At 54.5% G+C, this 17,200-nt stretch overlaps 1 protein-coding gene across 1 annotated transcript in view; it reads right to left on the reverse strand.

The window, feature by feature from the left end:
• Positions 1 to 16,329, reverse strand: part of GABBR2 (gamma-aminobutyric acid type B receptor subunit 2) — a 337,637-nt gene extending 321,308 nt beyond the window's left edge. Inside the window, exon 1 of the mRNA XM_082696761.1 lies at positions 15,923 to 16,329. Coding sequence (XP_082552887.1) covers positions 15,923 to 16,243 — 321 coding nt within the window. The 5' untranslated portion in view covers positions 16,244 to 16,329. The remainder of the gene's footprint in view (positions 1 to 15,922) is intronic.
• Between the last annotated feature and the right edge of the window lie 871 nt (positions 16,330 to 17,200).

A 17,200-nucleotide genomic window follows, 5' to 3' on the forward strand; every position in this document is an offset into this window, starting at 1 on the left:
TCGATTGTTAAAATTAGATTGGTCTCACAGCAGACTTCTGAATCTAAGTGGTGTCAAATGAGGCTGGGTCCTGTTCCCATTCAGCATTCTCAGGCATCTGCGGTGTGCACAGCCCCAGCTGGGCCTTTGAGGACACTTCCTCTCGTCCTTGCCTTCCAGCCACCCACAGAGCGGGTCTCACATCCCGATGGTGCAGGTGGAAAAACGGCCTCAGTGGGTTAGGGGTCTGCCCAGGGCCACACGGCAGGAAGTGACGAGGCCAAGATTTAACTCCAAATCTGCCTGATCCCCCTTCTTTCCCCTCTGCCCTTGTCTTTGTGATGCCCCTGGAGATGACCTTGCCCAGCTCCCACGTGACAGGGCCGTGTGTCCTTTTGTTTTAGCCAACAGGAAGCCTCTGCTGACAGCAAGAGTCAGAAGCCAGGACCCTGCAGGAGGCTCTGGCGAGCATGGATTGATTTTTAAAATATGCTTTTAGACACGGCTGGCCCAACGGTGCTTGCATTTCCAGGTCTTCCAGCTCCCTCCCCGCCAGTGTCTCTTGTGGCTGGCCACCTAGCTGCCTGCTGCCTCTGAACGGCTCAGCATCATCCTTTCAAAGTTCCCCTCCCTCCCCCGCACAGGGTTCTTTCATATCTTCCACCTATGTCCTTCAAGGCCAGCTTCAAGGTCAGCTGCTCTGCCAAGCCCTCCCAGGTTGTAGGCTGTACGAGTGAGAGTTCATCTCCTCCTTGTCACGTGCCCATGGCCCTTCCTTGTGTCTCCCCAAGGAGTATGTACAAATCAGCCTCCTATCAGTTATTTGACACACACGGTATGGTACTTCCTATGCATCGGCCAGGGCTAAAGTCTTTGGCAAACCTTAAGTGAGTTAGTTTTTATAACTGTCTTGTGAAGTAGGTACTATTGTCACCTCCTTTGTACAGACAAGAACACTGGAGGGTGGGAACTGACGTTTGCCCCAAATCAACACAACTAGTAAGCGGAGGCCAGGCGGTCCTGCTCCAGAGCCGGTGTTTGCTCATAAGCACTCCACTAGGGTCACCTGCTTGCGTGGGAGTTGTCTACACTGTCCTGTGAGCCCTCTAAGGGCAGAGGTCATGTCACATCCTGCCCAGATGCTCACAGCCTGGCACAAGGCAGGACCTCTGTGCTCGATCCTGAACGGAGTGCCATGTCTGGCATGAGATCACCTCTCCCGTGTGGCCAGCGGACAGTGGTCAGCAGTACAGATCCTGGTCCCAGCTTCCAGCCACTCGGAGCACCTGCCTTCCTCCTATAGGCAGTCACATCTGGCAGTCCTCCCTGAGATGCTTAGGAGGATGACATGAGAAGCATTTCATCATCTGTGAAGCCGAGAGCATCTCTACGCACGCCTCACCATCTAAAAGGGTTCCTCCCTCTCCAGGGCTTGACCCTTGGGGTCCTCCTCCAAGGATGGAGGACTCCCCCGGCTTCTGGCTGGATCCCAGCAAACCCAGTCAAGAATGCAGGACGAAAGACCCTTCCATCTGGAGAGAGTGGAGGGAGAGGGGCTACAGGTGGTGCCAAGTAGAGTACTTACAATCAGTAAGTGCCCACTTACTGCCTCCCATGGGCTTATCATTCTGAGCCTCAGTTTCCCCATCTCTAAGTGGAGCTAACAGAATTCCTCTCTTACCAGGTTGTTATCCTGATGATGCATTCGGAAGCAAGAGTAAACTCTGGCACTGCACAAAACTCACCATTCTCGTTTAATTGTTGAAAGAATACCTACTGAATAAGGTTATTAGAAGAACTACATTAGAAACCAACTGCACTTCTCCCTTTACCAGACTGGAGCACAAACAAGGTCACGTGTCTTTGAATGTTCCAAGATGACAGGGACAGGCATCTTCCCAGCGACACCTGGCCCAGTGCCCCCCAGATCCTGGGGTAGCCTATGTTATATCCCTCAAGGTGCCCTGAGCCCAGCCCCTGAGACAGGCCCCTCTGGGTCCCTGCTGCTGCCATGGCCGCCGCAGAGGTCGGGGTCTCCACTGAAACCAGGGCTGGACCCCCCCCCCACCAGGAGGTCAACCCCAGGACAGGGAAGTGCCCGGCTCCAAGATGGAAACTGAGGACTACCGTTCTCATTCTCGACACCGAGCACCTTCAGTTTGCATGCACACGTGCAGCCACAGTCCCCACGGGCAGGGGGAGGAGGCATTCCAGCATCAGCTCCCACCTCCAGACTGTCCTTGGATCCCTACCCCACCTGCCTCTCCAAGCAAACTTCCTCTGGGAGCTTATTTTGCCCTCCCCCGAAGCTGACCCTGCTCAGGGCTCCAGCCCTGCTCAGAAGAGGCTCTGCAGATGTTAAGCTTGGACAGAGGGAGTCAGTCTCACTGCTCTTCCAAGGGCCTCTGTGTTCTTCAGACAGTGGGACTCCTGACCCCAGCAACCCTGAAGCTTCCTAACAGTAAAGGAGGGGCTTCTAGAATGTTATCTGAATACAGAGCCAGCCCTTCTTCCAGGGACATCCATGTCCCTGCCTCCCCCAACTGTAAGCCCTTGGCTTTCTAAGTGTTCAGTGACAGGGCCGTCCAGGGGACTCAAACTAAAACACAACAGAGGGCGCCTGGATGTCTCAGTCATTAAGTGTCTGCCTTCGGCTCAGGTCATGGTCTCAGGGTCCTGGGATCAAGCCCCACATCAGGCTTCCTGCTCAGTGGAGAACCTGCTTCCCCCTCGCCCTCTGCCTCTCTCCTCTGCTTGTTCTCATTCTCTATCCCAAAAATAAATAAAATCTTTTAAAAAATAAAAACACAACAGAGGGCCTCACCTCAGGAACCAGAACCAGAGTTGCTCTCAGAAGCCAGTCTTACGACTTTCTGCCCTGACCATACACCAGGACAGAAGCGCATCACATCCCCACCAGGCACTCCACCCTGTGGCATCTGTAGAACACCCACTGGGCAGCCGGTCCACATAGTTTTATCTAGTCCCCACACACAATGCTGGTTATCCACTCCCAAACCTCCATGGTACACGTCAGAGAAGGGAGGCCCAAGAAAAGCAGCCACTATAGGTCACCCAGCAGGGATTAGGGGTGGACCTGGCTTTTCTGGCTAAAAGACCAAGCTCTTTCTACGACCCCTTGCCTTCGTGGGTGCACGTGTGAAAGCACCCAGCCCAGTGCTGGCCCGAACCCCTATCACTTCTCACAGCAGACAGCCCTCACTCACTCTCATGGCCCCAAATTTCTGCCCAGGGACCCTTGTGAGATAGTTTGGCTGTGGGTGGTCCTGGGTCTGACATGTGCCGAAGATGGATGGCTGGACTTCTGATGACCAAAGGCGTCCGATGCTTGAGAGGAAGACGCGTTCCCTACATCTTGTTCTAGATGCTTCTGTAAGAGTGCCAGCTAGGGTCAGAAAACCTCAGCCCCCGGCCTCTCCGCTCTCACACTGTTCTAATCTAATACTGTGCCTTCCTTCTTTATTAGGAAGTTGAATGAATCACCCGTGTGAACAACATCTCGGTGTCTTTTATTAAGATGTTATTGGAAACAGCCAAAGGCCCTGAGACGAACAACCCAGAATTAATTACTCTTTGTGCTTAGTTTCAGGCGTATCTTTTATTTGTAACTCTTTACAGCTTTTGTAAACACTTTCACATTAATCTATTTCTCTTCCCCTCTCTCTGCTCCTTCTCTCCCCCTCCCCGCATCTCTATAATAACCCCATGGAGAACCGGGGCGGGGTCGGGAGTGGGGGTGGGGGAACCACCATTATCATTCCCATTTTACAGATGGTAACACTAAGGCGTAGAAAAGTTGAATGACTAGCTCATGGTCCTCCAGCACTGAGTATGAGAGATGGTCATCCACGGGGCACGCAGAGCTCTTCCTACCACACTGCCCTGCCCTCTAAGCTAACAGATTTGTCCTGAGCCTAAAAGGAAATGTGTCTCATCACAAGCGAACACCACGACATTTCTCTCCAGCCGTCAAACACAGTATTCAACTGAAACTATCCATTCCTCACAGATGCCTGATAACGTCTTCTCCCTCTGCTCCATTTAGGGCACAGTTGTGATTTTATCCAAAATTGTTATATTTTACATTGCGTTTAGCACCACTCATGCAAGAAACATTTGCTAAACACTTACAATGTGCCAGAGGCCTTGCGAGGTGCTTGGACACAAAGGCCTTCATTCCCTCCCAGATATTACCAAGCACCTTCAGGCTCTTTGCTGGGCACTGGGACATGGCAGGGACCAGATAAATGACATGCCTGTCCTCGTGGGCTGGCCCAGCGTGCAGACAGGTGAAGTGAGGGACAATAGCCAGCAGTGATGACACAGAGCTCTGAGGGCATCGCCAGAGACAACAGGCCAGGGAAGTTCACCCCTGAGCTCCCAGTGGGTATCAAGTCATCCCAGGGTTGGCGTCGGAAAGAGCCATATCGAAAACCCATCCAGTGAGGCTCACACACAGACCACACGCTTTTTTGCTTGGCCTCATACAGACGCTCCCACTGAACGTGACTATACAGCATTTTACACGTTCACTTACATTATAATAAGTGACAGTGAAATTTAGTGGGCGCCTACTCAATGTGTCCCATGTGCTCAGTGCTTTACACGAACGTTCTAGGCCAACCTCCAAAAGAGCCCCCTGAGACAGCGGCGTTCCCATCCCACAGAGCATAGCCCAAGGTGTGGGGGCAGCACGTGGGCGCACATCGCCAGATTCCAAATGTCACGGTCTTTTCCCCACAGGCACTGGACATCACACAGCAAGACATTGTCAACATGCAGATCGGCCCCGGGAGCCTGTCAGCTCTCACCCATTCATCCCACAGATATCTGCCAAGCACCGGTTACGTACCAGGAACTGGGCTGGGCACTACTGGGAGCCCAAACAGAGCTGTTCCTGCACTTATGGAGTTCGCGGCCCCCCACGGGAACACGGAAGACCAAGAGGGATCAAAGAGTCCAGCAAACATAAAACTGCATTTGTGGTAAGCCCTAGAGTGGAAAGTTTTATGATTCTCAGAGAAAATGGGGCAAAGGATTCTTCCCAATCAGGGAGGATAGACAAATCCCACTTGAGCTGGTGTCTAAGAGATGAACAGAGGTGGCGAAAGTGTTTCAGACCATGGAACAGCTTGTGCAAAGGCCCTGTGCAGAGCAGGGGGAGGGAGCACACTCACCTGAGAAACTGAGAGGACCCCGTGTGTCTAGTCCAGAGTAGGAAGGGAGAGCAGGCAGCACTGAGGCTGGGGAGTGGGCCGGGCAGACCCTTGGGGCCTCCAGGGCCACCAAGAGAGGTTTTGTTCCTATTCCCAAAACAAGGGGAGTCTCTGGAAGGTGTCAGGCAGCGAGGCCACCTGGTCAGAGTGCTGGGTCAGTGGTCCTAACTGTCCTCTGCACCTGGGGAAGAGCCCCTACCCCTGGCCTGTCACCTCACCCTTCTCATGCTGCAAGGTGACAATGCCAGGCAGCCTTGCTGCGTGCCTTTGAGAGCACAGCGGCCGTGGTTCATCTCCACATGCCCCACACCCAGCCCAGGCCCTGCACCAAGCCTCAGGTACAAAAAAGGCAGCACCGCTGCCGTCGAGGTAATCCAGGAGAGACACACATAGACACAAACACTGACACCCCCAGTAAACACCGCAGGAGGTGACAAGCTCCGCAGGTGCAAGGCGAGCAAAGAGTGGATCTGTGGGAGCCAGGTGTGCAGACAGACGCGTTCAAAGTGAGGAGAGAGCACAGGGCTGGCTGTGTGGAACAGGGGAAAGGGAGAGGGCGGGGCAGAGCTGGAGGGAGATGAGGGGTTGTGTGAAGTTCACAAAATAAAATAAGAAAAGCATCAGCCACCAGCAACATGTGCCACTTGCCTCTACGGGAGGAAGGTAAGAAACTGCGGGAGGATGCCGCTCCCTTGGTGCTCAACTTTTGGGCATCAAGGTCAGACCATCTGCATTGAAATGCCAGCTCACCGCTTGGTTGGCCATCATGTCCCATGACCCAGCCAAGCCTCACCTGCAACCCGAGCGCGCTCATGGCACCTGCCCCAACAGGATGTGGAGAGGATCCCCTCAGCGAACCCTACAAAGAGACTGATGCAGGGACGGATGTATGCTGAGCCCAGGATACAGGTGAGTTCTTGCTGCTGCTATACCCTCTTCTTCCCCTGCACCCTTGCAACTAAACGCTTCCATTCCCTTTTCCTTCTTTTGTAACAAGATCAGAAGCTCTCCAAGGGCTTTCCAGTGTTTCTAGAGCTCACAGAGTCCAGCAAAGAGCTCAGAGGGGTCAGTCGGACCCCCAGAAGACACTGTATGAAGTGACAAGGGAGCCCTCTCTCCTGTCAAGGTCAAGGCAGTCTACACCAGCTTCGGTGGGAGCCAGTGCATGGGCTCTGATCGCATGCCACAGGGTGGGCTTCCAGGTCTCCGCCTGCTGGTTAAATCCCTGAAAGAATTCTGGGCATTCTCAGAAAAGCTTCAGTGAACGGGCAGTTCTAGAAACAAAGTGATTTGGATAATAGAGTGATTATTATAAGGATGACTGTTGCTTTCAGAATCAGTTCCCTCTGAACAAAGTCGAGTGGATCATAAGCAGAGTGTGAAAATATCATTTTCTCTGTGCCACCTCCTGACCCCGCGCCACGAGAGCAGCAATAATGCATCACTCCTCGAAGTCTTTCTTTGGCTAGATTTTATCTGAATGGTGACTGATGATGTCCTTGCCAAGCGGCAGGACAGGGGTCCACTTTAGCCAGCAGCTGGGGAACGTGGGCACTGATGAAGACAGATGAATCCATTTACTCCGTACTCTGGATCTACCACTAATTTTCTAGATGACAATGACACTTCACCCTTCCAGCGATGCGCACTGTTCAGAAAGACCAGAAAAGTAGGAAAACTGCCAAAGGAGTCCCCCATCGGCCCCAAAAGGTGCCACAAGGTTCATGCCCTTTACTCGAGCAAGAATTCTCAGACCCCAAAGCTCAGCTCCTAACTGTTTTACTCTTATTTTGCACATGATTCTAATAAACTGGGTTACCTGATTTGGGGTCCCGACCAAAACCAGATCAGGGAGACGGTCACCCTGAGGCTGAGGTTAGCCCCTTCCTGAGTCAGTCTTGACCATGGAAGGATAAAGAGCAGAAGCTTCCAGCCCGGGAGCAGGGAGCGTGGAACAAGTGCTGCTCTCCAGAGGATCCCAGGAGACCTCTTCATTCACTATCCCCAGATCTGTCACTGGACCACCTGGCTCACTGAGGCTGATGACTTGGCTCCGTTCCTGCAATTTCTACTAGGACCAGAGCCCAGTCCAGCCTCTGCTGGGGCTCACATTCCCTAGAGGTGGGAATAGGATATCACAACCTGATTCCTACACCCACCACCTGCTGGTTTAGAGGACTGTTCCAATAAACCACCTAAAACCATAAGAGTTCTCAGATGCTGCAAAGTATTTATTTCCTAAGTTTTCATGTACCTTGGAAGATGCCGTGTACATTTGTCAGGGGAGAGGAGAATCTTCTATTGGAACATCCAGCAAGTAACCTTTGCACTCCACAGTTACAGGGACCCCCAAAGTACCAAATAACAAGAATGCAGACAAACAAAAAGCAAGCAGGAAGCTCACGTGGCTTGGCATATGGAACAGCTCCTCGATTTGTGAAAACTATGCCCATTAATCCTCTTAGAACTAGAGAGCTGCGTCCTAAGCTTTTAGATGTATTTGTTTGTTCAATAAATACTTATTGAGCTCCTGCTCTGTGCCTGGCCCTGAGCCAGTGCCTCAAGGGGCCACAAGGGAGCCAGGCACACCCAGCACCTGCTCTCACCATGCCTACAAGGGAGCAGAGCCCCTCCAGCCATGCTACAATTCACAGAGAGAGCAAGAACTTCCCCACCATCTCAACAGCTAACCGAGCACCAGGACCCAGACCGCCAACCTCACATGGGGCTCACACCCCCACGGCTCCAGCCTGGTACACCTGCTTTTTCCTCGAAAGGTACAGAGAGAAAAGCATCTCACAAGCCGCTCTGTACCTTGTTACATAAGCAGAGAGAATAAGAATAAAATAAAGGAGCAGATGAATAGAGATGCTCATGGGGTGAACTACACCATTTAATTTTCTGACCTTCCTACAATCAAATTAAATAACCAAAAGGTTAGCGACAAGGAACCACTTACATTCACATAGGGAATGGCCAAACGGCCTCCAGAAGGGGGTCGCCTTCCCCAGCATCTTCCTCCGATCCACTACCACAGTTTGGCTCATGCTACGTGCAATGGTTTCTGTCTGTTGTGACCAGCTACTTAGACCGTGAGCTCCTTGAGGGAGAGGTTCACGTCGCATCCATAGCTGTGTGGCAGGACCTGCAGAAAGTTCTATCAACTAGAGTGTGCTGCCCTAGGGCACTGAGGCAGAAGCGGGTAGTGCCTGCACAGCTGTGTAGGTGGGCCGGTCGGATCTCCTCTGCAGGCAGAACCTACAGCTGATGGCTTTTGCTGCAGCTTCAACTCTGTCACCATATTTAACTCCACTAAGGACACAATCTCCAGGCAGCCTGCGGTCGGTGACCAAGCTGGGCAGGGACTCGGTCCAATGTGGGAGCCCTCTATGGGCAGACTTTGCCCCAGAGCAGCCCACTGACAGGCCCAGACTTGCTGAGCCTCTTCCTACCCATCTCTCCTTCGCGCTCCGTTCCCACTATCAGCCTGGTGTCATGGGCCAAGCGTCTCCCCACCTCCTCTTCTGTCTTCCACAGGCATCCCCACCCCGCCCCCTCCAAGAGCTCTTCTGCTTCTAAATCCGTCTTGGCGTCTACTTCCTGAAGGACCCAGAACGACAAGTCTGCACGGCACCCACCTGCTCCTTGACACTGCCTACCCTCCCTTGAAGCTGGCTTGACCGGTGACTATTTCTGGTCAACGGAATAAGAGTAGAAACAATGCCTGTGTCACTTCCAAGTAAAGATGGTTAAAAATCCAGGATGCCTTCCCCACGAATCCCTCCCTACCCCCATCTCCTTGAAGTCACAAGATGGGAGAGTCACGCCCCAAATCTGCCCGGCTCCTTGTGTTCCCACTTGGAGGCGAGCCCCTCAGGAGCATTTCTAACACACTCTGGAATTTGGGTAAGCGACAGAGAAATTGTATTATGTAGGCAACAGAGATTTCAAGTTTTGTTTGTTAAAGCAGCAGGACCTAGTTCACCCTGACTGACAAAAGACGTGTGTCCCACACGTATCTGTTCAGCACCTCTATTTTCACGGCTGTCCTGCCCTTCCAGCTTGCTTACTTCCCCGCTGATCTCCGCGTGAGGAAGCTGATGGTACTCTGTGCCTGGGGGAGGGTAGGCCAAACATAGGAAGAAGCCCTTGTCAAAGATAAACTTAACAAGTTGAACTTTTCGCCCAATACCAAGGGCCAAACAGGCCCTAGCATGGGCGTTCCACCCACCGCCCACCATGGGTGGCTGGCCGGGTCTGGGGAATTGGTTGGGGGCTGGCATGGCCAAGGGCACTGCCCTCCCATGGGAGGAGCATGGCGTTGCTCTGGGTGGGAATAGGCAGGAGGCAGCTACAGCCTGACAGTCCACTTAATCCTGATAGATGGGGTCACCTGAGTCCCTTGCTCATGGCGGGGTAGAGATGATTGGGCCAAACTCTTCATTCGGTGGGAGGCTAATTCAGAAAGGAGATTGGAATTTACTCACTCACAGTGCCGTTCAGCAGACGCTCACTGATGACCTGCCCTCACGGAGCTAGAGCTTGGCGCGGGGAGAAAGAGTACATACATGCCTGGATACACGACAGAGGGGAAGATGGGCTGCTCAAGCCCCCTTCCTCCAGCTCCCCACTCGGCAGCGCGGCGACGGCACACGGCACGACAGATAACGCTGCCTTACGTTACATCATGTCGTGAGGTTCCACATCCAAAATACCCATTCTTCCTGGCGGCCCTGTGAGGTCAGCATAATTGTCCCCATACGGCACAGGAATGATGGCAATGGTGACAACCAAGAAGCGGGTATTTACTGGGTACTCGCAGGGTACCAAGCAGTGACCTGACTACCTTACCAGGGTGGTCGCATCTGTGAGCCCCATTTTATAGATGACAAAAGGGAGGCAAAGTGCCTGGCCCCGGGTCACCAAGCAGGGAAGTGGTACCCAACAGAGATACAAACCCAGGGCTCCTGAGGTATCGAAGAGCTCATCCAACAGGTATGAGGTCCCTGCAGAGCTGAAGGGTCTGAAAGGAAGTCTGCCATTCTGTGCCTAGCCTCACCCCTGCTGGGCTGCTCCCTCCTCGTGCCCCTGCAGCGCAGTGCCTGGACTTAGTGACTCCTGCCTGCCAGAACTCCTACCCATGGGTCCCTCCCTGTTGTCCCTCTCGCCCCGGCAGGTCTCAGTGCTGCCTGTTCTCCTCCACACCCTCTCACTGCCTGTCCACCTCGGTTCAAGTTCAGCATCTCACCCTTCAACCACTGGAGAAGCTTCCTGGCTTCTCAGTCTCCAGCTCATCTGTCTACCATCTAGGCTCTGCCTTCCCACCAGGCCCTGATCATATTACATCCATGTTCAAAACCACCACCTACACACGGCTCCTCCTAGTTCCAGAATAAAGTCCAACTTTCTCAACATGTGATTCGAGGCCTTCCACACCCAGCAACAGGCTCCCTACCCCTCCACAGTCCCTACACTTGGGGGAAGGCATAACAAGTCAATGCTCCCCAAACACCTCACACTGTTTCTCCCTCCCTTCTTTGATCTTGGGGCTCTTTCCTGGGATCCAACCCCCCCTTCCCTGAGTCCCTGCTTCTCTATGTCAACATGACATTGGCCCTTTCCGGCCCATCTTGATTTCCACTTCTCCAGGAGGCCTCTCTTGACCTAGATATGATCTTCCCTTTCTCTCAAAGCCCTTAGCATGCCTGGTCTCTTTCTTGAACGTAGCATTTCCCAGTGCCTGTCTTTGTGGACATCTACAATCAGATACCCCTGGCATCTACACCTTCAACAGCCTTGGACATCCTTCGAGGAATCACCTTCCTTCACTCCCTGCTCATGCGGTTGGGCAGGGCTGACCTCCCTGCCCTCTCCCTCCACGAAAAGCTGGCTGATGTCCCAGACCATCAGGGTCATGGGATTGGCTCGGGGATGGACACATGACCCTATTCAAGCCAATGAGAGCTGAGTTTGGGACTTTGGCTGAAACATTTGGGAAAGGAACACTCTTCTTACTGGAGTTTCTAAACTGGAAGTGTGTAAATTTGTAGCTGGTAGGGGCCATCTGTGCCACCACATGGGTAGGGCCTGCCTGAGAGTGAAGCCAAACAGAGAAAACCAGAGCCAAGAGATGGAGAGAAAGAGAGAGAGAGACATTTTTTAAGATTGCATTTCAGTCCCTGGATTCAGCCATGCCTGAAGACAGCCTACTCCAGGACTTTTCAGTCACATGAACCAGTTAAAGTGGTGTTTATATCACTTTCAAGGAGTCCTAAGCAATACAGCTCCTCAGGGCCAGGTACCATGCTGGGTAGTGGGGCTGGAACCACAGAGAAGAGGTAGTATGATTTGAAAGGGCTCATTTTCTACCTTTTTATTTCTAAGAACAGCTGTATTGAAATACATTCATACATCATAACGTTCATTCTTTTGAAGTATATGAGTTTACAGTTTTGGGATGTTCATAGAACTGTGCAGTCATCCCCACAGTCCCTTTCTAGCTAACCTTGAAAATGGCCACTGTGCACTAGAGCCCTGTTCTCCCCTACGCACCAGCTCCTCCTCGAGCCCAAGACTGGGTTTTGTTCCCTTCTGCAGCACTAGTGACTGTAGTAGGTGCTCAATTAGTGCCTGCTGACCTGGACTCATACATTCTTGAAAAACTCAGCCTCCCTCCACCAGTTGCCTGGGCTCTTTCTAAAGCACCCACCGTTAATGAGAGAACAGATATTTAGCACAGCTGCTCCAGGGAAGGACACACTCCCCTACCGCTAGGCTGCCCCTGGATTTTCCAAGCTGGATCCCTGCAGCAGGCTAACCTTCCTAACCTAACAGGTGCACACCTAGAATGTGCTCCCTTGGCCCCCTGAACTTTCCCTAAGTTTATCACATAATAATTTAAACTAGTAAAAAGTGGGAAAACATATACATCCGACAATAGGGGAATGACTTAATATTTATGGTACACCATAAACAGTATAGGATAGTAGGATAGAATAGTATGCAGCCACTAGAAATCATCTTTGCAATTGAGGACATGGGGAAGTACCCCCAATACAACGTTAAATTAATGAAACAAAATATAAAAGGGCACAAAGAGTGAGATCCCAAGTACCTAAAATAGTAAAAACTAGCAACTAGAATGAAATACTGGTAATTGTTAGGTGTAATTGTCTTTGTACAGGTGGATTACGAGCCATTATTATTTTTCTTCAGGCTTCTAATTTTCCTTTTTTCTAAATGAACATTCCTTTAATCAAAGTAGAAAACACTATTTCTTAACTCATCCCTTGGTTATTATTTAATTTTATTAATCTAGTAACTGAAGAATGAGAAACGACATGTGAACAACATTCTGAATCTCCTGCGAAACTTTTTTAAAAAGACGTCGTCCTTCAGAATCTTTTAATCAAACATGTAAGTAATGTAACCCACCATTTTCACCTTTTTACCTTGACTGCCAGGAAGCTCAGAGCTAAAATGTAATACACAAAACTGCAATAACCCAGGTTCTTGGTGTAGTAACGTCCATGCTTCTATATGGTTTCTGATGCTTTTTTAAAATTTGTATGTTCAGTTGTCTCACTGGTGTTTTATATATACTCAGCTCTACTTTGGGATACGGATTTTATCTACAGCAGGGAAAAGAGGTCTTCACTCGCAGAAGCTTGGGTAGGATGTTTCATTTTTAGGAACACAAGGCACTGAATGGGGCTTTGAACAGTCTATTGTTATTGTAATTACAGTAAGAGGGTCAACCTAAAGAAATTCAGGCAGGAGGGTCTTTTATTGAGAGAGGCTCTCCCAGTGATTAGATTAACCCATTACTTGGTAAATTTCCATCTCTTTGAAGACTAAGGGGACCCAGGTCCCTCCTGGCTGTTCACAGCCTCTGGTCATTGAGTGGCAGCAAAAGGCAGCAAAGCCAGCCAAAATCCACTCACCATGTCAGTCTTGTGTTCAAGTCTAGTGACAGGGCTGGGGAAGGGATTAGGGAGTACACACACTCTGCAAAGACCCGTCTGATTATAACAGGCCCCAGACACTCTAACACAGGCCCCAACGACCCTTCAGATCACTGTGGATTTTGCGGCCATGACCCACAAACGGAGCACTCCTTTACTTCGGCTCAGCAAGAAAGCACCTCTCCTATGGACATGGGCCACTTGAAAAAAATGAAGTATTATACCACCTGCACGTTCTCCCAGATATGACAGCCTACGGCAAGAAGTAACATACGTACTTGCTCATAAGTCAGAATTATTTTTTTCTTGATAACTTCACTGACCCTTCACGAGACTTCAGAAGTGAGAAAAACAAAATAAGCAGCCTCTGTGTTTAGCCATGACTATTTCATCACACCTAACACTGCAATGTCTTACTTGTGGACCACGCCAGAGGAAAACGAAGGCAGGGAGGCAGGAAACATTTCGTGGGTGCTTCCAGCATGTCGGAGGGAGCCCTGGCTGCCGGGCTGCCAGCTCACGGCCCTTATCCCCCAGAGCGTCACATCACCAGCTGACCGAGCACATGCGACAACCCCACTTTTCCAGATGCAAGAATCTAGGCTGAGACAGATCCAATGACCCCACTCAAGGTCACCCAAGGGGAAGGGAACTGGCGTCTGACTAGAATCCAGGTCCGACCCACCCCAAAGCCTGTGCTCTGTGCCCCTCGCACAGCTGGAGATGCTTCTCTGTTTGCGTGAGCCTGCGATTGCCCCGTGCCCTCCTTCCCACGCTGCTTTCAGCTGATTCCTTCCAGCTGGGAGCCTTATCCTCTCGCCTTTGGGCCCTCTCACTCAGAAAGTCAACGAGACACACTTGAAAAAATACATGTAAAAGCTTCAACCCACACCGTGAAGCCAAGCACCCATCCCTGCATTGCCACAAACAATCTCATGTGAAATCTCTTTCAGGGAAGCTTTCTGAAGGGAATAAACTGGTGATGAAAACCTTGTGCAGCTGACATTTGGTGATGATGCAAGCGGGGCTGCCCTGGCTACAAATGTTTCTGTCTCCAAAGAACGGGCTCTTTCCTGTCCCTTCCCAAAGAGTATGTATGGAGGCAACGGGGAACCAGCGCCAAGGGGACAAGCCTAGGTCAGAACTGAGGGGCGCTGTGCATTCCTGCGTGCCAGACAAGTCCCCCGGAAAACTTGAAATGTTCGCGCAAAGATGAGGGCGATGAGAATGTCATTCAGAAATAATTCCACACCCGGGTTAGCTCTGCTCAGCCCCCCAGCTTGCATCCTCCCGGGGGGAGGGGGGGTAGGAAGGCTCTCAGCTTCCAGCAGCCTGTGCGCACCGCCACCAACTGCCACCCGTTCCTTCACCTTTTATTTACAGCGCAGAGCAGACTGGTTCATCAGTGAAGGGGGAGGCGGGGAATAAAGATGCTATCCAGATTTCTGCTCTTTCTCAGGAGACACACAAAAAAAGGGTCAGGCAGAGAAGGAAGCGGAGCCCGGGCTGCACGGGCAGCGCGGACCTCCCCTCCGAAGGGTGGGAGGAGAGGCACCTGGGCCGGAGCAAAAGCTCCCGGGGAGCTCCGGGAAGACGGGGTCAAGCCCGGCGCGCGGCCCGGCTTGGCGCGGTGTTGAAGGCGCCAACAGAGCGCACTGCACAGGAAATCACTGCCCCCTTCAGGCCGCGTCTCAGACACCGCGGCAGGAGCCGAGGGGCTCCCTCAGTCCGGAAAAACTCGCAAACCCGACCTCGCGCGGCCGGCGATCACTCCTCCAGACCCCCTCCAGCAGCCGTGCAGGCGTTGCAGGTCCGCGCTGGGGCTTCAGCCAGAACCCACGCTGCGGGAGTGAGGAGGGGGCTTGGGAGGCGAAGCTCTGGGCTCCACGGCTCCCCTCGGAGAAGGAGGCCAAGAGGGCCGGCCCGCTGCTGCGCTCCAAGTCCGTGCTTCCAAGTCTGCGCCCGGAGAAACTGCGCCTGCAGCCGCAGGGCGAACAGCAGCGGCGCTGCCGGACACCCCCGCGCGTCCACAGCGGGACCTGCTCGGGGCACTCTCTGAGCAACTAAACCGAGGGGGAATCTTCCCCATAAAATCGCTCCGGCTGCAGGTAGCGCCGGGCACATTCAGGCAGCAGCCTTTTAGAGCCGGCGGCCCGCGCCGTGCGGGTTCCGAGCCGCCTGCGCGCACCACGCGCCCAGCCCTCCTGCGCGCTCGGGCCCCTCGGGTCCCGGAGCCTTCCGGACCTCAAAGCGCGGACGGGCTCTCCTGGGGGCCCGCGAGCAGGCCATGGCCCTTCTAGCCCCGGGTGGCCCAGTTTGCAGTCACTGCGCCTGTTTCTCCCACCCGGCAGTCCACAGCCCCACCGGCGGGACCTGGGCAGGGGCAACCACTGCAGGCCTTTTAGAGGGTCCAGTCCCCATCTTCTGCACTCCTTCTCTGGTCAAAAGAAACCGGTCTTCTGTCCCCCACCCCCCAACACACACACACACACACACACACACACACACACACAATCCCAGAGGGAGATGCTCAGCAAATCTTGGTACCAGCTGTGCCAGCCAAGCCTAGAGGGACCCCGGCTTGAGCACTGAGCACTAAGCACCAGCCGGCGGTGCCCTCGGCAGGCACAGGCGGCTCAGTCAGGGCTCTGCCCAAGGGTCGAAGCTTCCCTCGGTTAGGCACTCCCTCACCCACCGCCCCCCCCCCAACAGCCCCGACGGCGCGAGCGGCTGGACACTCACCTCGGTGTCGTAGAGCCGCAGGTCGAGGAAGTAGGGGCGCAGGAGCGACTCGTTGCGGATCTGCTCGATGGCCAGTTCCACCGCGGGGAGCACGCCGCGCCCGATGCTGCCCTTGGCCACCTCCTTGGTGAGCGGCATGAGGCCCATGATGGAGAGCGGCGGGCTGCTGGGCGGCGGCCGGGGGGCACCTCGCGCCCAGCCCCAGGCCCCGGGCGCCAGCGGCAGCAGCAGCGGCAGCAGTAGAAGCAGCAGCAGGCGCGCGGGCGGCGGCGGCGGCGGCGGCGGCGGCCCGGGCTGCCCGGAGCTCCGCGGGGAAGCCATGCCGCGCCGCGGGCTGCGGGCGCCGGCTCACTCGGCCCGCATGGCCTGGCCCGGCCCGCCGCCCCGCGCCAAGCTCTCCCCGCGGCGCCCGCGCAATGGCGCCGGCCCCGGCCCCGGCTCCGGCTCGGGCTCCGGCTCCGGCTCGGCTCAGAACGGCCGCAGCGGCGGCGGCAGCGGCGGCGCCCGTGACGGATCAATCACGCCGGGAAGGGGTGGGAGCGAGCGGAGTGCGGGAGGCGGGGAGCGAGAGAGCGAACGCCGAGAGGGGGGCCGGCGTCTTCGCGCGCGCCTCTCTCCGGCGCGGCCACCCCGAACCAGGCCGCCTCCGCCCGCCCCCGTGCGCGCTCTGAGCCGCTCTCCCGCCGGGAGCTGCTCCGCGGCAGCCCCTGGAGCCCGGCCGGGGGAGGGCGGGCGGCAGGAAACGCGGGAGGCGAAGGCGAGGCTGCTCGGCGGCGGTTCGGGCCGCCTCCGGGGACGGGGACGGGCCGTGCGCGCCGGGGGAGGGGGAGGCGCTGGCGCAGGGGCGGCCGCGGGGAGGGCCGCCTTCCCAGCACACGCACACACGCGCCCCCGGCCCTCCGCCGAGCGGGCTGTCGCTGTCCGCCGACCGCCGGGGACCTGAGCGCCCGGGGACAGGAGCTGAGGGAACGAGGACTGCGTGCTGGCACACGCCGTGGCCGCCGCCGCTCCACCGAGCGCTTCCTGCACGGTGGTTTGGGACTGCTACCCGGAGGTCTGGCTGAGAAGGTCTTAGCTGCGAGCTCGACACCGAGGCGTCCTAGAGGCACCTGCAACCTATGCTCTTCTGTTCTGTGCGGGTGTCTGGGGAGGCCCTAACCGAGCCCGAAGGGGCGGCCGAAGATGCCTGCGTTCTCACATCCTTTGGTGCTGGGGTGTCCAGAGCTTAGGGCATGGACTGAGAGCCCCTAATTTCCCCACCGGACTGAGAAGCCGTCC

Source organism: Mustela nivalis, assembly GCF_964662115.1.
Source record: "Mustela nivalis genome assembly, chromosome: 13".
NCBI classification, from domain to species: Eukaryota; Metazoa; Chordata; class Mammalia; order Carnivora; family Mustelidae; genus Mustela; species Mustela nivalis.